This window comes from Aspergillus mulundensis (genome assembly GCF_003369625.1).
Source record: "Aspergillus mulundensis strain DSM 5745 chromosome Unknown scaffold_7, whole genome shotgun sequence".
In the NCBI taxonomy this organism is placed as follows: domain Eukaryota; kingdom Fungi; phylum Ascomycota; class Eurotiomycetes; order Eurotiales; family Aspergillaceae; genus Aspergillus; species Aspergillus mulundensis.
The window spans coordinates 328,523-342,852 of NW_020797895.1; the positions used below are offsets into that span (position 1 = coordinate 328,523).

Below are 14,330 nucleotides of genomic sequence, written 5' to 3' on the forward strand. Positions count from 1 at the left end.
GAGGACGTCCCACCGTATATATCCAGCCCTACCCATCTTTTTTTGCCCAGCACGCGCTATAACCAGCCCGATGCCGTATACAAATAACACTCCTGAATCAATTGTATCCCGCTCGGATTCGAAGAACCCAGCAACTACATGTCGAGGGATAACTGCTAGCGGCACCCCATGTCGGCGATCGCTGGCGTCCTCGCCAAATTCATCGCCTGCAAAAGCGGGTGGAAAGGCCAACGCCAGTCAGAAAACAGACATAACTTCATTCTATTGCTGGCAACATAAGGATCAAGCCGAGACAATCCTGCGCCGGACAACATGGAACTCAGACCCTGCCAAAAAGCAGCGACGGTCAAGCATCGACACATTAATGGACCGCCTGGGCGTTCTAGATATCAACGATGCTTCAGAAAGGCCAGAAAAGCCCAATAAGCCTCCGCGGAAAAAGAAACAGACTAGGCATACATTCTGCTGCTTCACCATAATAGAAGAAGAGGAACCGCCAGTGGCGCCCAAACCACGACCAGCGCGTCCTCCATCATCGGGAACATCCACCCGCCCCCCTCAACAAATGCAGCAAACCTCACCAGTCAGCCCCCCAAAGATCCAGTCCAGCTCAAAGCCAAACACGCTCCTCCCTTGGATCCCAGCCCACCTATCCCCCCAAACAGCCTCGCTCCTCCTCGCCGAGCTCGCAAAACCAATCTCCCCCGCCGATGAACCAGGCTACATCTACATGTTCTGGATCACGCCCTCAACATCAGCAAGATCCGACCCGCCCCCATCCGACATCGCCCCGTCTCTCCTCCCCTCCGCACACAGAGACATAACCCTCGACAGCGACGACAGCGACGAAAGCCCCGAGCAGATCCAGCGCAGCAACACCGCCATCCGCCGCGCAAGGGATCTAGACCCCACCAACTTCTCATCCACCCGCTCACCCAGCACAGGGACAGGGACAGAAACAGGAACAGGAACAGTGCGCCTCAAAATCGGCCGCACAAGCAACGTCACCCGCCGCCTAAACGAGTGGTCGAAGCAATGCTCCAACCACCTCACGCTGCTCCGGTACTACCCGTACACGTCCTCGTCTGCGTCCGCGTCCGGGCAAGGGGCAGGCGCAAACGGCGCAAGCGGTCTCCAGCCAGGCCGGAAAGTCCCGCACGTGCACCGCGTCGAGCGACTGATCCATCTGGAGCTGGGCGACATGCGGATCCGCGATCTGGGACCCTGTCCTGAGTGCGGGAAAGAGCATCGCGAGTGGTTTGAGGTTGCGGCTGAGCGGGCGGCGCTGAAGCGCGTGGATGAGTGTATCCGGAGGTGGGTGCGGTGGGCGCATACGCAGAAGTAGCTGTAGCTTATATAGATAGATACCTGGTGAATAGAGACGGTCAGTCAGTTACCTAGGTACCTTTAGATCGCTTGCAGGGACAGTGCTACAGAGGACCTTATAGTCCACGCGATACACCTATCAATGCCACTTGTCGACCATGATAATCCGCGGCTGGCTACCGTTAGTACGCGGCGGCCAATCTAACGAGGACGAAAAAGCCGATGGCTTATAATTGTTAGCATATACCGCTAGTCCATAAAAGCCAATTGGCTATAAGCACGTCTTTATACTCCAACAATAATGTCAGGGCTCTCGGGAGGCGTGGTACCATCCATGCATGTATGAAATATATTCAGTGCGCTCGCCCTACATTCTCGTCCCATCAAACGAAGATATCGCATTTAGCCGCAAAACCAAGTTAGACTAGAGAGTCGGTCCAATGAGAACTAAAAATTTCAGAAAAGGATAGATATAATATTTCTAATTCAATTGCAAGCTCCATCGACAACTCCCATGTACTTAGCTGTCTAACGGTAACGGTAAGGTAAGTAAGAGATAAGAAAAGTCCAGAATGGCCATGCTGGGTATCTAACAGACAAACAAGGCAAAATATAGCAAAGCAAGCAGCAACAGATGCACATAGGGACGTGAAATGAGATGAATATACGTATTTTGTCCCAACATTCCCAGCGCAGATCCCATTATCGTACAATCAGATAAGGGACTGGACTGGATCTAGAGAGCACCCTCCTGCAACGGACTCGGACCATCCGCGTGCAAGCTAGCAGGCGAGTCCGAGCCATCCCCGCTATCAGGAGAATCGTCAACAAGGTCATTCTTCCGGAGATGACTGAGCTTCTTGACAGGAGGAGAGGGAGACGGAGACGCAGCCGAGATCTTTCTCGTGCCGTTGCGCGTCTCGGGGCTTGAACGGCCGGAGCCCGCGTGTGAGTTTGACTCGGAGGTCACGAAGCCGCGCCATCTGCGCCAGCCTTCGAAGTCGATGAGGGCTTGCATGCAGCCCCATTCGGTGACTTTTTGTTGGAGCCATTCGAAGCGGACGGGCTGAGGTTGTTAATTTCTGAGTGTAAGAGAAAGAGGAGGAGTAAATACCTTCGTTAGAAAGTCATTGCAGCCCGCAGCTAAGGCCTCGTGACGGTCACTTTGTAAACTGCTAGCCGTCAAGGCTACGATGATGACTGGACTCTTGAACAGAGACAAGTCATGTAGACTGTCTTCTTCTGTGAGACGATCTTGGGCCGTTGCGGCCTCCGCCTCGGACAGGCCTGATGTCTTCTTAGGGAACACTCCAATACCGTTCAGCCGTTCAAGTCGGCGGATTTCCTTTGTAGCATCCAGCCCGTTCATGACGGGCAATTGGATGTCCATTAGGACGAGATGGAATCCTCCTTCGCGCCACTTGGTCACAGCCTCTTGTCCATTGGCTGCACACTTCCATCGCACACTGAGACGCTTCATGAACGCCTCGAGGAGCCTTTGGTTGATGACGTTGTCCTCAACAATGAGGACGTTAATCGGCGGCACCGTGCCCTCGATCAGGCCGCCGAATGCACCGTTTAGCAGCGATGCACGGTTGGACTTTTTCGGTTTTGCAGGGCCAGGGCGAGGCGATGCTACTCGCGCCGGTGGGGTATGGACTTTCCCCTTGGGTGACTCCGCAGGTGGCCCAGGAGGTGTGGGCACGACTGGCGGGGTGGGCTGTGTTGGAACCGCCGTTTGTGAACTCACGGATTCTGTCAAGTCAGCATAAAGTGAGAGCCAGTGTGTAGGAAACATACCCTTCGATTGAGCCATCCCTCGTAGTGTTGGTGAGTGTGTGGTATGTCGGGTCAGAGGAGGTCGTCGGTGTGACCGTCCCCCAGGTGATGGTACTGGGGGAGCGTGGCCGGTAGTAAGGATAGATATTGACGGCGCTCCGTGGGTGGCGGCAGAGTTCGCCGAGTTCGAATGATGCGTCGGAGGCGTGGAAAGATTTATATTGGTCGGCATAAGCGGAAAGTAATCGCCATGCTCTCCGGGCTCGCCTTGGGCAAAGTATACATTGCGACGAGGCGAAGGTTTAGGTGTGCGACGCTGAGGGATCTCAATGACAAGTGCTTCTGCTACTGTCTGGCCACCGGGGTAGTATGAATCAACCACTGTCCACAACGGCTCCTCCGGGCTGAGCATGCGGTCGGGGGTCGGCAGCCTGACCCCTTCACGCGTAGTGATGCGTATGATAATGTCAGGCGCATCAAAGGTCTTTCCTAGCGAGTTGGCGTACTTGACAACCACTTGATCTCGCAGCTCATCGACCAGAGCATCTTCCGACGTAGGAAGAAGCGTGGCCGATCCACCCGGGCGCCTAACCCAGATCTTGCGCAGTCCCATTCCCGATCCCATGGTCGGGCCTTCCCTATTTATATTATCGGGTTCCGTGAAAGAGCCGCTGTCCAGTATAGAGGTTACCAGGTGTTGGTGAGATGCAGGCAGCAGCGACTGGCGGCGGATAACGCTAGGGCGTGTAGGAAAGGTCGGAGCGAGCGGGAAGGACTGGTAGGTATTTACAGCGGATTTTTCCGCGACAGAATGCAGCGGTGTCGACGGCTGCTCTGTAGGACCAGAGACAGGACGCTCGCGGCGGCTGGGACTGGCGTTCAGCGGAGCGCTCGAAGGTTCGGTTCTCGTGGGAGATAGAGGAGCAGAAGCGTCGGACTTCCGGGACGGAGGGAGTGGGAAATTGAGCAGCTCAGAGGGAAAGCTTTTCCGACTCGACCCGGATCGGGCACGCTCACGGTCGTGATTCGATCGACGGGGTGTAGTCTGCTGCTCCTGTGATTCAGGTTGAGGTTCTGCCTCTGTTACCGTCTCAGTGGGCGAGCTTTGATCGACGGATTGCTCCTCTCGCTGAACAGGAGACGTGGGCCGTTTGTATTCCGGGACGAAGAAGTATTGACCGCCTGGGGTGCCGGCACTGGCTAGCTCGTCCGGGGTATACTGAGACTCGGTGCAGGAGGAGATAGAGGGACGACTCGCAGACGAGAGAGGCGGCGGGTTCGAGGCGACGTTGGGAGTGGAGATAGGCGGCGTGGTGGTTGTGGTGGACGTGGTGGCAGAGTTTGGCTCCGCGGGCTCCTCCGCCTTCTTCCCTTGGTTGGCACCCTCGACGGGCTGCAGCTGGTGAGAGCGATGGGAATGATGGGAGCGCTGCGGTTGCAGGTCGTGGGTGGAGGCAGAGAGGTTGGAAGCGGTTACCAAAAAAGTCTTGCTATGTCTGCTGGACGATGATGATCGTCGCAATAGTGTTGCGGCTTTCGCCTTGATCCTAGTGGACCAGCGCCTCTCCGACATGATGGCTCTGACAGGTAAACAATCCGAAACACGAAGACAATCAAATGAATGGAAGGGTTAGAATGATCACATCCTTAGCTCAGACTCAGAGGGCCATAAGACGCGATCAGTCATGCTGAAGGAGCGAATGAAAGATAGAAAGAGAGCGACAATACAGAAGAAAGTCAGAGCATGTTAAGACTGGGAACCCGGCGATAGAAGCTTGGAGAGGGCGCTAGACTCGAGTGAAAATTGCGGTGCAACCAAGTAATCATCAAGCATCAACAGCAGCCCAGGACGATGCGAAGCTGTCAGGCGGCTGAAGCCCCATCTGTCAGTGTCTGTCAGTGTCAATCAGTTCACGTCCACCAACTCCTGCATAAATAGTCTGTCTGACGCTCTCCAAACTCGATCTCAGACCTATTAATACTCTCTCCTCCCCCTTCCCCTGATCCCAGCCATAATGCTCTCTCTCTAACCTGACTGAGCGACCTCGGCGCCCCTCTCCGACTCATTTACCCGCCTGTGATCTTCGCCTTGCCAGTAATCTCCGGCACCTGGCCCGGGCACCACGGGACGGGATAACGGCCGCAAAGACTTCAGATCCAAGATGCTGCATGGATGAGTTGGCAACAGCGCTATCGAATCAACCCTGGCTTGATGCATGACCGACAGCTTCCTCCTGCTACCAATATCTCGTGGCCAAGGCCATCCTCGCCCTATCTATAAGAGGGAATATACCTCGTGCTTGGAACTGTCGGAATCTGACGAAAACGCTAAACTATGGCATACTTGTTACTGGCATCAAATGCCCGGTTTTTGAGTAGAGCTTGCCGGAATACAAATTCTCATCATGCCTTAGGGCTTGCAGTTACAAGGTAGGCCCACTTCAGCACATACGCGCATACACAGCAAACAAATTCCAAGAATGAACGTCGTCGAATTCAGTCTCATACGTATCAGAAAAAGAAAAGTACAATGAAGCATCCTATCAGACCCGGTGTGCGAAAGTCATCATCCAGAGATCTCAACAGGCTAAGTGTGGGTAGTGAAGAGAAAGAAAAAAAAGAACCAATCCCATATCCAAAACAAAATCTTACAGTTCACCCAATGTCAAAAAAAGAATAGACCATCAAGACGTAACATGACTTTAGTTTGCAATCCGAATTCGCGCCGAGTGATACAACTCGAAGGGTATCAAACACATTTTCTCGCCAACCGGCGAGGACCCATGACAGACCAGAAAAGAAAATGACAGAAAGAAGAAAGGAGCGCGGGTGGGCTCTCATCATAGCAGAATGAGGTAGTTTGATGGAGCAATACCCGTCTCCCCGTTTGCTTTTCTGGCCTGCCACCATCGGCCGCTGACGTCAGATACCTCCAGCTCTTCGCCCTTGTCGAAGCCAATTTCATTCGCGTCTTCCGGGTTTGCGTCGTATTTGTAGATAGCTTTCGCCTTGTATGGGTATTCTGTCGGTGGGGGAATCTCTCCCACGGTGTCTGGGTTACTGGCGTTCGGCCCGCCCATACTGGTGAACCGGGCTTGCGATGGGCTTCGGGTCTCGCCGGGAGCACCACCGTGGTACCCTGACACTGGTGACGAGGTCTCGAAACCGTTGAGCTGCGCGGAGGTGTACATCTGAGGACGGCTCGTTGTAGTCTCGGGGCGTGCGCCGTAGGCAGATGACATTGGCCGGTTGACGCCGTACGCGCCTTGGTTCTCCTTGTTGAGTGCGAATGAGTCAATGAAGCCGCGGTGCTTTGCTTGAGGGGTCGATCCGAAGTAGAAAATCCAAACGATCTGCAAAAGTCAGAACTTGTTCGGGTCAACGTGCATATAGCGCTTACATTGACCATGCAGAGAAGAATAAAGCCCGCGCCTGCGGCCTGGAGACTAGATTTGCTATCGCCATTGAACATCGAGTTTGCTGAGATCGAGTTCATCACAAGAGCGGCAGCAAGGTACCCCACAACCTGGGCTCAGTTAGTAGGAAACATGCCGACCAGGGAACAATCAACGTACCGCCACGCCGTAAGTGAGACCGCTATCCGTAAGGAATACCAGGATTACCCCAACGTTGCAGCAAAACGCATAGACAACAGCCCACCATTGGAAGCTCGGGTAAGTGCCTTGTATATCTGCTGCAATAGATGCAATGAACGCAATCACCCATCCAAGCTGGCACCTTGTTAGTGGAGTCGACGCACAGCTGTACCCAGAACATACCATTGCGATAGAGCTCGTCGCAAGAGCGAACGGGTCGCCCAGCAGATTGCTTGTCCGGAGTCCTGCCATATTCACTCAACCGGGAAATATAGCGTTTATTCTTGTCGATAAATCGGCTGCACAGAGGGTCGTAGTTCAGGAACGGGCGAAATGAGCAAGGTCAAGTATATATATGCCGGACGACGTCAGATTCAATGCGCGTATTTCGTACGGAACGGCTACACGATTCCAGAGACGTCGCGATTCGATGACACGAGGGCGCTCGGTGACCGATCACTTCCAGCCCACTTTTCTTCTCAGTTTATGGAGTATAAAGCAGGCGCGAGAGAACGCAAGTCGAGTACTGTTTCCAGCAGTTAGCCCCACTGAGCAATCGCATACACAACAAAGATGAATCGAAACGTGGTGGATCGGAAGCGATTGGGACGAAGACGCGAACAAAGAACGACCGGACCCGACCAAGACCGACAATAGGCGCAAACGGCAAATAAAGCGATGAAATCGTACCTTGTGGCAGTCTAACTTGAATAGTATGTACGCAGTCGAAGATATCAGAGTCGAAATCAAAGTCGAAAATGTCCAAAGTTGATGAAGAAATCCAAGATAATAAAAAGCGTAGTTGATTTGAAAGCGGATCGACCTCGTTCGACGGTTCGAGACAAATCGAACGAGTACGAGATCGTCAGAAGGCTGGAGGGAGTGCTGGAGGCTGTTTTAGACCCCTTGCAGACAGTGGTGAACAAAGAAGAGCAGCGCCAGGCCGTAGAAATAATACGAAGACGGGTGGAACGGAGCGTCGAGTAAGAATGTATGTAAGATAGAGAGCGAAAGAGAGGGAGTTAACGAGCGAACGTCGACGGAGAAGAGTATCCGACCGATGGAGAGGGAAGAGAGAAAGAGAAAGGAGAGTGAGAGTGAGAGTGCTGAGGTGAGGAGAACGAGGGACGAAGAAAACGAGGCCGTCGTTGTACACGGAAAAGGAGACTGCGTGCCAGAGCCAGTAGTGAGCGAATGAGCGAGCGGTCTTACAGCAAGCAGGAAGAGGGAAAGAAACAGTGATAATTCAGCGAAGCGAAATCATCATTATTTAGGACAACAAAACTACCAGCAAATGCGACCTAATTTGCCCTGCAAATGTTTCATTTCCCATTCCGATGGGCGATGGCCCAGTTCCTGGCCGTGGCCGTGGCCGTGCCTCTCCTCGTTCCTGGTGGTGGTCTGTGTGTGGGCCTTCATTTAGTCTCCGCCCGACTCTACACGCAATCACGCTCGGGGCCCAGGCCATCCCCCGTCAAGGCTCAAGCCAATGCCAGCGTGAGGCTGACGTGTGGCTTACGCCCGGCAAGAAGACGGCAACGATCCTCGGCCTGGCCATCAGATTCAAAGGGCTGAATCTGATGAAGGACCGGTGCATACGGTACATCCAACTTGTCGCAGTAGTCACAGCCAGCTGCAGCAGGTTACGCTATCTACGCGTTGAAACTTGATCGCCGTCCGACATCATCCTGCGTGACTGCAAGCGTATGAGTAAGGGTCAAGCAAACCTGCAGCAATCACTCAAGAGGCCAATCCAGCGTCTCCTGCGCTTCATGATACACGTTCTGACGTTCAGGCACACAAGGCGGCGCTTATGGCTTCGTCAGCCACTCCAGCCAGACCACGTTGTTCTAGCGTCTCGTCGGCGTTGATTCTGGACGAGTCGTTTAGTAGATCATGTTCGAGCTTTATTGCTCCGTGGTGCAAACTGCCGGCGAACAGTTGTTTCGGCCTTGGGTCGCTATATTTAGCCGGCTTTCTTTGATTGAACGGATGGTGGTCCCTAGTCCTCGAACGCTGGGGGTTCTCTGCAAGGTTCGCCACGCATGGTTGGGAGCTTTTGTTTCATTCATTCAGATACAATAGCTTATTTTCATGGTTGGTGGTCTACTAGATGCATGGTCCTTGAGAACAAGGTACCACGACGTCCATCACAAATCTCCAATGTCTTAATATGGACTAGTCCCTGACGAGTGTAGTATGTCAAGCTGATATGCTGTCAATTAGGATGCATTTAGTCCTAGAGTATTTGTACAGAGTATAGAAAGATAGATAAGGTACAGCGTAATAGTACATTCATCACATACAGCACTCGGTATGCCACGTCAGACCTCCACCCGGGTAGGGATCTTGACTTGACCCTTCTTCCGGTCATCGCTGGGCACACCGTACCTCCGGCCAGGAGCCTTAGCACCACGGCCGTCAACACCGGTAGTCTCCCTGCTGACAACGACATCCTTGAAGCGGAACTCGAAGCGAGACTCCTCTGGCGTGACGTGCTGTATCCGGCTCTCGCGACGCTCCTCAGCGCGACGCTTACGCTCCCCTTCGGCGGCCTCTTCCTCCTCAAGGCGCGCCATATGGCCTTTAATGACAGCGTTCATCTCATTCGGCCTGGCGATGCGATCGCGCTCGAGATCGATGAGGGCGGGGTGAGGGATGCGAACGTCGGCGGGCTGAAGGACGGCCTGCTCGTTGTCGCCCTTGCCGACAGTTTCAATTTGAGAAGGGTTCCGGGTGATGCGGGTCATGGCCTTGGAGGGATCTGCGAGTTCCTGCGCAACTATGTCGTGGTTACGAGCTGGGGCTGCGGAGAAAACGCGACCAGCATCAACACGGGTGAAGTGCCGAGATTCAGAGACAGGGTAGAATATTTGAGCATCGGTGAGGCGGTGGGCGGGAAGGTCGTTGATAGATTCGTGAGGCATCTCACGCTGCGCACGTGGGTCGTCATACAGCGGAGTCGTCGGAACCATCTCATGGATTGAGCGAGCATACGGCAGGGCCAGTGGTTTCCCCTGTTCAAAACATGGTTAGAACACGTCGAACAAGCATATCAAGGGCAATCAGGCATGAGTGTGCATATGCAATCAGAATATAGGCGTTGTACACATCCCCAGGTATACTGAGATCGTAAAGACTAATCGATAATTTTTTGTTGTCTCATCATTGCAGGGTTGGAAAAGAGAAAAGAGCAAAAGAATACAGGGCCACCATACCTCTTCGCGTGTTCGCCTCTCCAGCGCGACTAATCGACAGACAGCAGCGACTCTCCGCATATCAACACCCATATCGTGACTGACAAGCCGAACGCTCTTCTTCTTCACCACAACCCTCTCGTAGATCTCGTTTCGCAGCTCCTCGCTCAGAACGGGCTCACTGACAAAAGCGGGGTTCAAGGGAAAAGGTCGATTTGTCGAACGAGCCCCCGGATCCTTCTTGCGCGCCTTCACATCAGTAATGTAGTTGGTTTGCCCCGGAACGTGCTCTTTATAGGCAGCCCCTTCGCCGTTAAGCCATGTGAACATTTCCGTCCGCAGTAAGGTCTGTGTCGTCTGTGTAGAAGAGAAAGGGCGAGATGATGTTAGAGAGGGGCATGATGGTGATGTGAGGGAAAATCTGGTAGAGGATGCAGAAGAAGAGAGGTAGGGGAGGAGGGAGCTAGAGACACGCTGCGTTTGTATCCGAGGAGGCATTGTGAGAAAATATAAAGTCGACTAGCGACAATTCTAGAGAAAAGTAGTAAAAAAGCACGTATTATGGAGGGCCAATGCCCCTGGGTATATGGGAACGCTGAATGGGTGAGGTGTTGAGTTGAAGATGTTTTGCTTGCCGGGCCGAGAAGAAACTTTTCCGTGTCTGATGTTGCACGTGACCAGCTGGATCTACTACTACTCCGTACTAGCATCATAGTCGATGGTAGACAGCGTCAAATATTGTATCTTCACTCATACTAACAGTACTCCTGCACATCTCAACTTATCCATCCAAGCACAGCAACCAATCCAAGAATCAAATATCAAAGCCTCCATCCCAAATGCCAACAAACATGAGTGCAAAAGAACCATCTCCAATTTCCCTCCCTCAGAAGCCCAATCTCAGTGTATACCTCGTGAACTCCGTTCCTCAATGACAAACCCTCCCAGTGTAAACATAAACATTGTAGTGTATCGATCCGCATGAGTAGAAATACTGAAACCATGCCATGCCAGCGACTCCCGTTCCTCATGTCTTCATCTCCGATGCTTTGATCGTTGGGGAATCAAGAGAAAACAAGCAATAAACAGGAAATTCAGAGTCGAGACGAAGTAGAGCATGCAATGAGCTGTTGGACAACAGGCCTCAAAGAGGAACATGGCATAAGAACACCGCTAGTGTAAGATGGGACGCCAGTCGATCAACGATGCAAAGGAATCAATATCATTAAACAAGGCATAATAGTGAAAGTCTTATGAGAAACCCCCATTAAAAGAATCTTAGGGATGTGGAAACAAGGCATCAAGCAAAGGGTATGGCACAGTGCTAAACAACAAAACAGCATAAAGGACCCACATGTAATCGTTTGCGGCCTCGGAGGTATCAAGTGACATCAAAACACAGCAAAGACTACCTAGGAAGATGCAACAATCCCAAACACAAGAAAGCTGAAACCGGCGCCCACAATCCTATGCTATCAGAGTGTAATGGTAATAAAATGGTGTGAGAAGAGAAGTGAAGAGAGGAAATTGGAAAGACGACGGCACATTTCCAAGGCCCAGGTAACCATAAGAAGCGAGTGAAGAAGTCCAGAGTTCCGAGATCCTTACTCCGGAGAGGCAAGGATCCTCCAATGCTGTCTAGCCGGTAAAAACAAACAAAGTTCCTAATGCGCCGGATATACCAGTATTCATTAACCATGTCGGACGTGGTTCCCGTAGAGAAGGTCGTAGCGTTCTACCGCCCCATCATGTAGTCCGGAGGAGGATAGTTCGGGGTAGCATTGCCAGAGCGCTGCCCTATGTTGGCGCCATTGGCTCCAGCATTGTGTAAAGGTTGTGGTGGCATCATTGACGGGTTTAGAGCGTTTGGTCGAATACCAAGGCCAGCATTGGGGTTGAATGAGCCGTTCACTCCGTTCATAGGCATATGCGTGTGGGAATAACCGGCGGGGTGCATAACACCGTTGTTCCTAAGCCCCATTGGAGGCATCAAGCCAGGTGGTGTCGCCAAACCCGGCGGCGGTCCGCTCACCGTGGAGAACATGTGATTCGGCATCCCCCCAAGACCAGCACCGCCCTGGATAACACCTTGCTGGGGATGGGGATTCGACGAGCTGATGGATCCTTGCTGTCCAGAACGCACTCCAAGCGGGTTCTTGGAGAAACTCAAGCGAATGCCGGTCTTGATACTGTTGGAGAGTTTGTAGCCGTATAGCTCATTGAGAGTCTTGCCTGCTGTGCGCACGTCCTCAAACTCCACAAAGCACATGGGCCCGTTTTGCTTATTGCGGAAACAGAGGCGCTTATAGCCGCGTTGTTTCGAGAACAGCGCCTTTAGCTCTTCCTCCTGGGTATCCGGTGGAAGATTACCCACATACAAAGTATTGCAAGGGGGATTCATGTCGTTCGGATTGGCAGCTGGAAAACTGTGCCGGGCTGTATGCTGGGAGCTGTAAGGATACGGAGGGTTGCCCACGGCACCATTCATGGGCTGGGGGTATGCCGATGACGGCGTTGGGAGTGTCACGTGCGCCGAACCTCCGGGAGTGTAGTTTTGGATCGGCGGTGATGTTAAATTAGTTGCCAGCGAGAGGTTAGCAAAATGGCTGGTGGGAATCTGTGGGTTGGTAGACCGGCGTGGTGCGGAGACTGAGGCAGAATGACCATTCTCGGCGTAGCCGACGGGGTCCTTGAGCAACTCTCCGGTATCCTCGTCGATATCCTGGTCTATCATCGACTTGCCAGTGACGCGTTGAAATTCAGAAACGCCATTTCCGAGCGGCGACTGGGGAGAGAAGAAACCATGGAGGCGCACATTTGGCTCGGACGAAGGCGGGAGAGATTCGTTGGCGGATGAGCCGGCTGGGTGCGCAGAAGACATTTTCTCCATAGTTTGAAAAGTACCATTGAATCGCGATTGTCGCGTACCCGTCCCGTTGCTCATCAGGGTACGGCCTGCAGCGGAATGGTCAATGGTATTGCGACGAGGAAGAAAAGGAGGAGCCGGGCTATTGTTGTAGATTTCGACTACCATAGTAGCGTCGTTCTTCGAGTTCGGCTTCCCGTCGAGCAATTTCCGTGCCTCCTCTGCCGCAGCCATGCTGCTGAAGTGCGCGATCGCGCTGAGGAACCCGGTATCTTCCGGGAGGTCTGATTGTACGAAATCCACCTCTAACAGTTCATTTGAGAAGAGCAGCATGCTGCGCAACGTCTCGCGACTCGTATTCTTGGGAAGCTTCCGCATCAGAATCGCGCCGCCGCCGCCGATCGTGTCGGCGGGCCGGATAAAGCCGTTGAGGTTCTGCGCTGGTCGATCCGAGTCAAGGCGCATGGTGGCGGGCGAGATGCCATCGAACGAGGAATTTGGGGGCATGTTGTCAAATGATGACGACGGGCTAAGTGGCGAGAAGGAGTAGGAGGAGAAATCCGGGCCTATAGACGTCGGTCCCTGCGACGCGGATGCGTGGTGATACACGTCGGTCGACATCGCATTCTGAGCCGTCGAAGGCAAAGAGGAAAACGACTGCTGGGTAGGTGACGCGCCCGATGAAGTGGAGGGTGTGCGCTGGGCGGTAGTATGAGACCGTGGACTTGTACGGGTGGACGACTGGATGGGGATGCCAGTCATGCCTCGAGATGAGTCTCAGGAGTCGAGCCGCTCGAGATAAGGTTTCGCGCGGGCGATTTGGCCGTGGCCGGTAGGGGGATGGGGAGCTGCGCGGATGTCGACAAGTTGAGGGAGGATAAAAAACACGCCAGCGATAGCGATAAACCAAGATTGGAGCGTGGTCGAAAATAAGAAAGAATAATAATTACTCGAACTCGTGGAGTCGTGGGATGTCTCACAATAAGGATTTCCAGGGGTTGCTGATGCGATAGTAGGAATCCGGCCGGGGCCCAGACAATGAAATCAAGCAGAAAACTAATGCGACGGACCGAGGGATGCGAGTAAGACAGTAGTCAGATGAAGCGCCAGTCCGAGTAAGAGACGATGGTAAAAAGCCTGAAATTCCAAAGGGGATGTAGATGAATAAAATTAAAAATGACGACCGGGGAAGAACAAGAGAGAGAGAGAGAAGGGAGCAGGGGGGTGGAGGGAGCAGAGAGGGAGAACGGACATGGACGAGGGAAGGTGAGGTGGATGCCGGGCCAGAGTTAGCGCAGTCCTCAATTGACAGGGAAGACAAGAGGGATTCCGGGAACGAGCGTGTTCGGGGATCGAGTGAAAAGGACGGCACTTGGGGGGTGAGGGTGGGCTGTAAAGGAGGGGGAGCTTTATGTAGGATCCATAGATTGCAGCATTGAAAGCAGAATGGCTCAAGTGCAGCAAGTCCGGAACGGTCCTTTTGGAGGACTTTTGGCCTTTGGGAGAGCGCCCATTGTGCTTATCCATGGATCGCGCGGTGACCAAAGTTACCGTACACAGCCTGAG

General features: G+C 53.2%; 5 protein-coding genes across 5 annotated transcripts; 1 reads left to right on the forward strand and 4 right to left on the reverse strand.

Moving 5' to 3' along the window:
* Nucleotides 1-70: 70 nt before the first annotated feature.
* On the forward strand, nt 71-1,345 carry DSM5745_07000 (uncharacterized protein; the record flags this gene model as incomplete). Its single annotated transcript, XM_026749016.1, has 1 exon — nt 71-1,345. The coding sequence occupies one exon, from the start codon at nt 71-73 to the stop codon at nt 1,343-1,345; it is 1,275 nt and encodes a 424-aa protein (XP_026602106.1).
* Nucleotides 1,346-2,062: 717 nt separating this feature from the next.
* DSM5745_07001 (Cytoplasmic response regulator) lies at nt 2,063-4,678 on the reverse strand (the record flags this gene model as incomplete). The annotated part of the gene is made up of 3 exons (XM_026749017.1): nt 2,063-2,392; nt 2,441-3,081; nt 3,127-4,678. The coding sequence occupies 3 exons, from the start codon at nt 4,676-4,678 to the stop codon at nt 2,063-2,065; spliced, it is 2,523 nt and encodes an 840-aa protein (XP_026602107.1).
* A 1,267-nt stretch (nt 4,679-5,945) lies between these two features.
* sho1 (osmosensor SHO1) lies at nt 5,946-6,953 on the reverse strand (the record flags this gene model as incomplete). Its single annotated transcript, XM_026749018.1, has 4 exons — nt 5,946-6,458; nt 6,506-6,631; nt 6,681-6,836; nt 6,885-6,953. The coding sequence occupies 4 exons, from the start codon at nt 6,951-6,953 to the stop codon at nt 5,946-5,948; spliced, it is 864 nt and encodes a 287-aa protein (XP_026602108.1).
* A 2,072-nt stretch (nt 6,954-9,025) lies between these two features.
* DSM5745_07003 (mitochondrial 37S ribosomal protein mS45) lies at nt 9,026-10,228 on the reverse strand (the record flags this gene model as incomplete). Its single annotated transcript, XM_026749019.1, has 2 exons — nt 9,026-9,718; nt 9,920-10,228. The coding sequence occupies 2 exons, from the start codon at nt 10,226-10,228 to the stop codon at nt 9,026-9,028; spliced, it is 1,002 nt and encodes a 333-aa protein (XP_026602109.1).
* Nucleotides 10,229-11,633: 1,405 nt separating this feature from the next.
* Nucleotides 11,634-13,526, reverse strand: DSM5745_07004 (uncharacterized protein; the record flags this gene model as incomplete). The annotated part of the gene is made up of 1 exon (XM_026749020.1): nt 11,634-13,526. The coding sequence occupies one exon, from the start codon at nt 13,524-13,526 to the stop codon at nt 11,634-11,636; it is 1,893 nt and encodes a 630-aa protein (XP_026602110.1).
* Between the last annotated feature and the right edge of the window lie 804 nt (nt 13,527-14,330).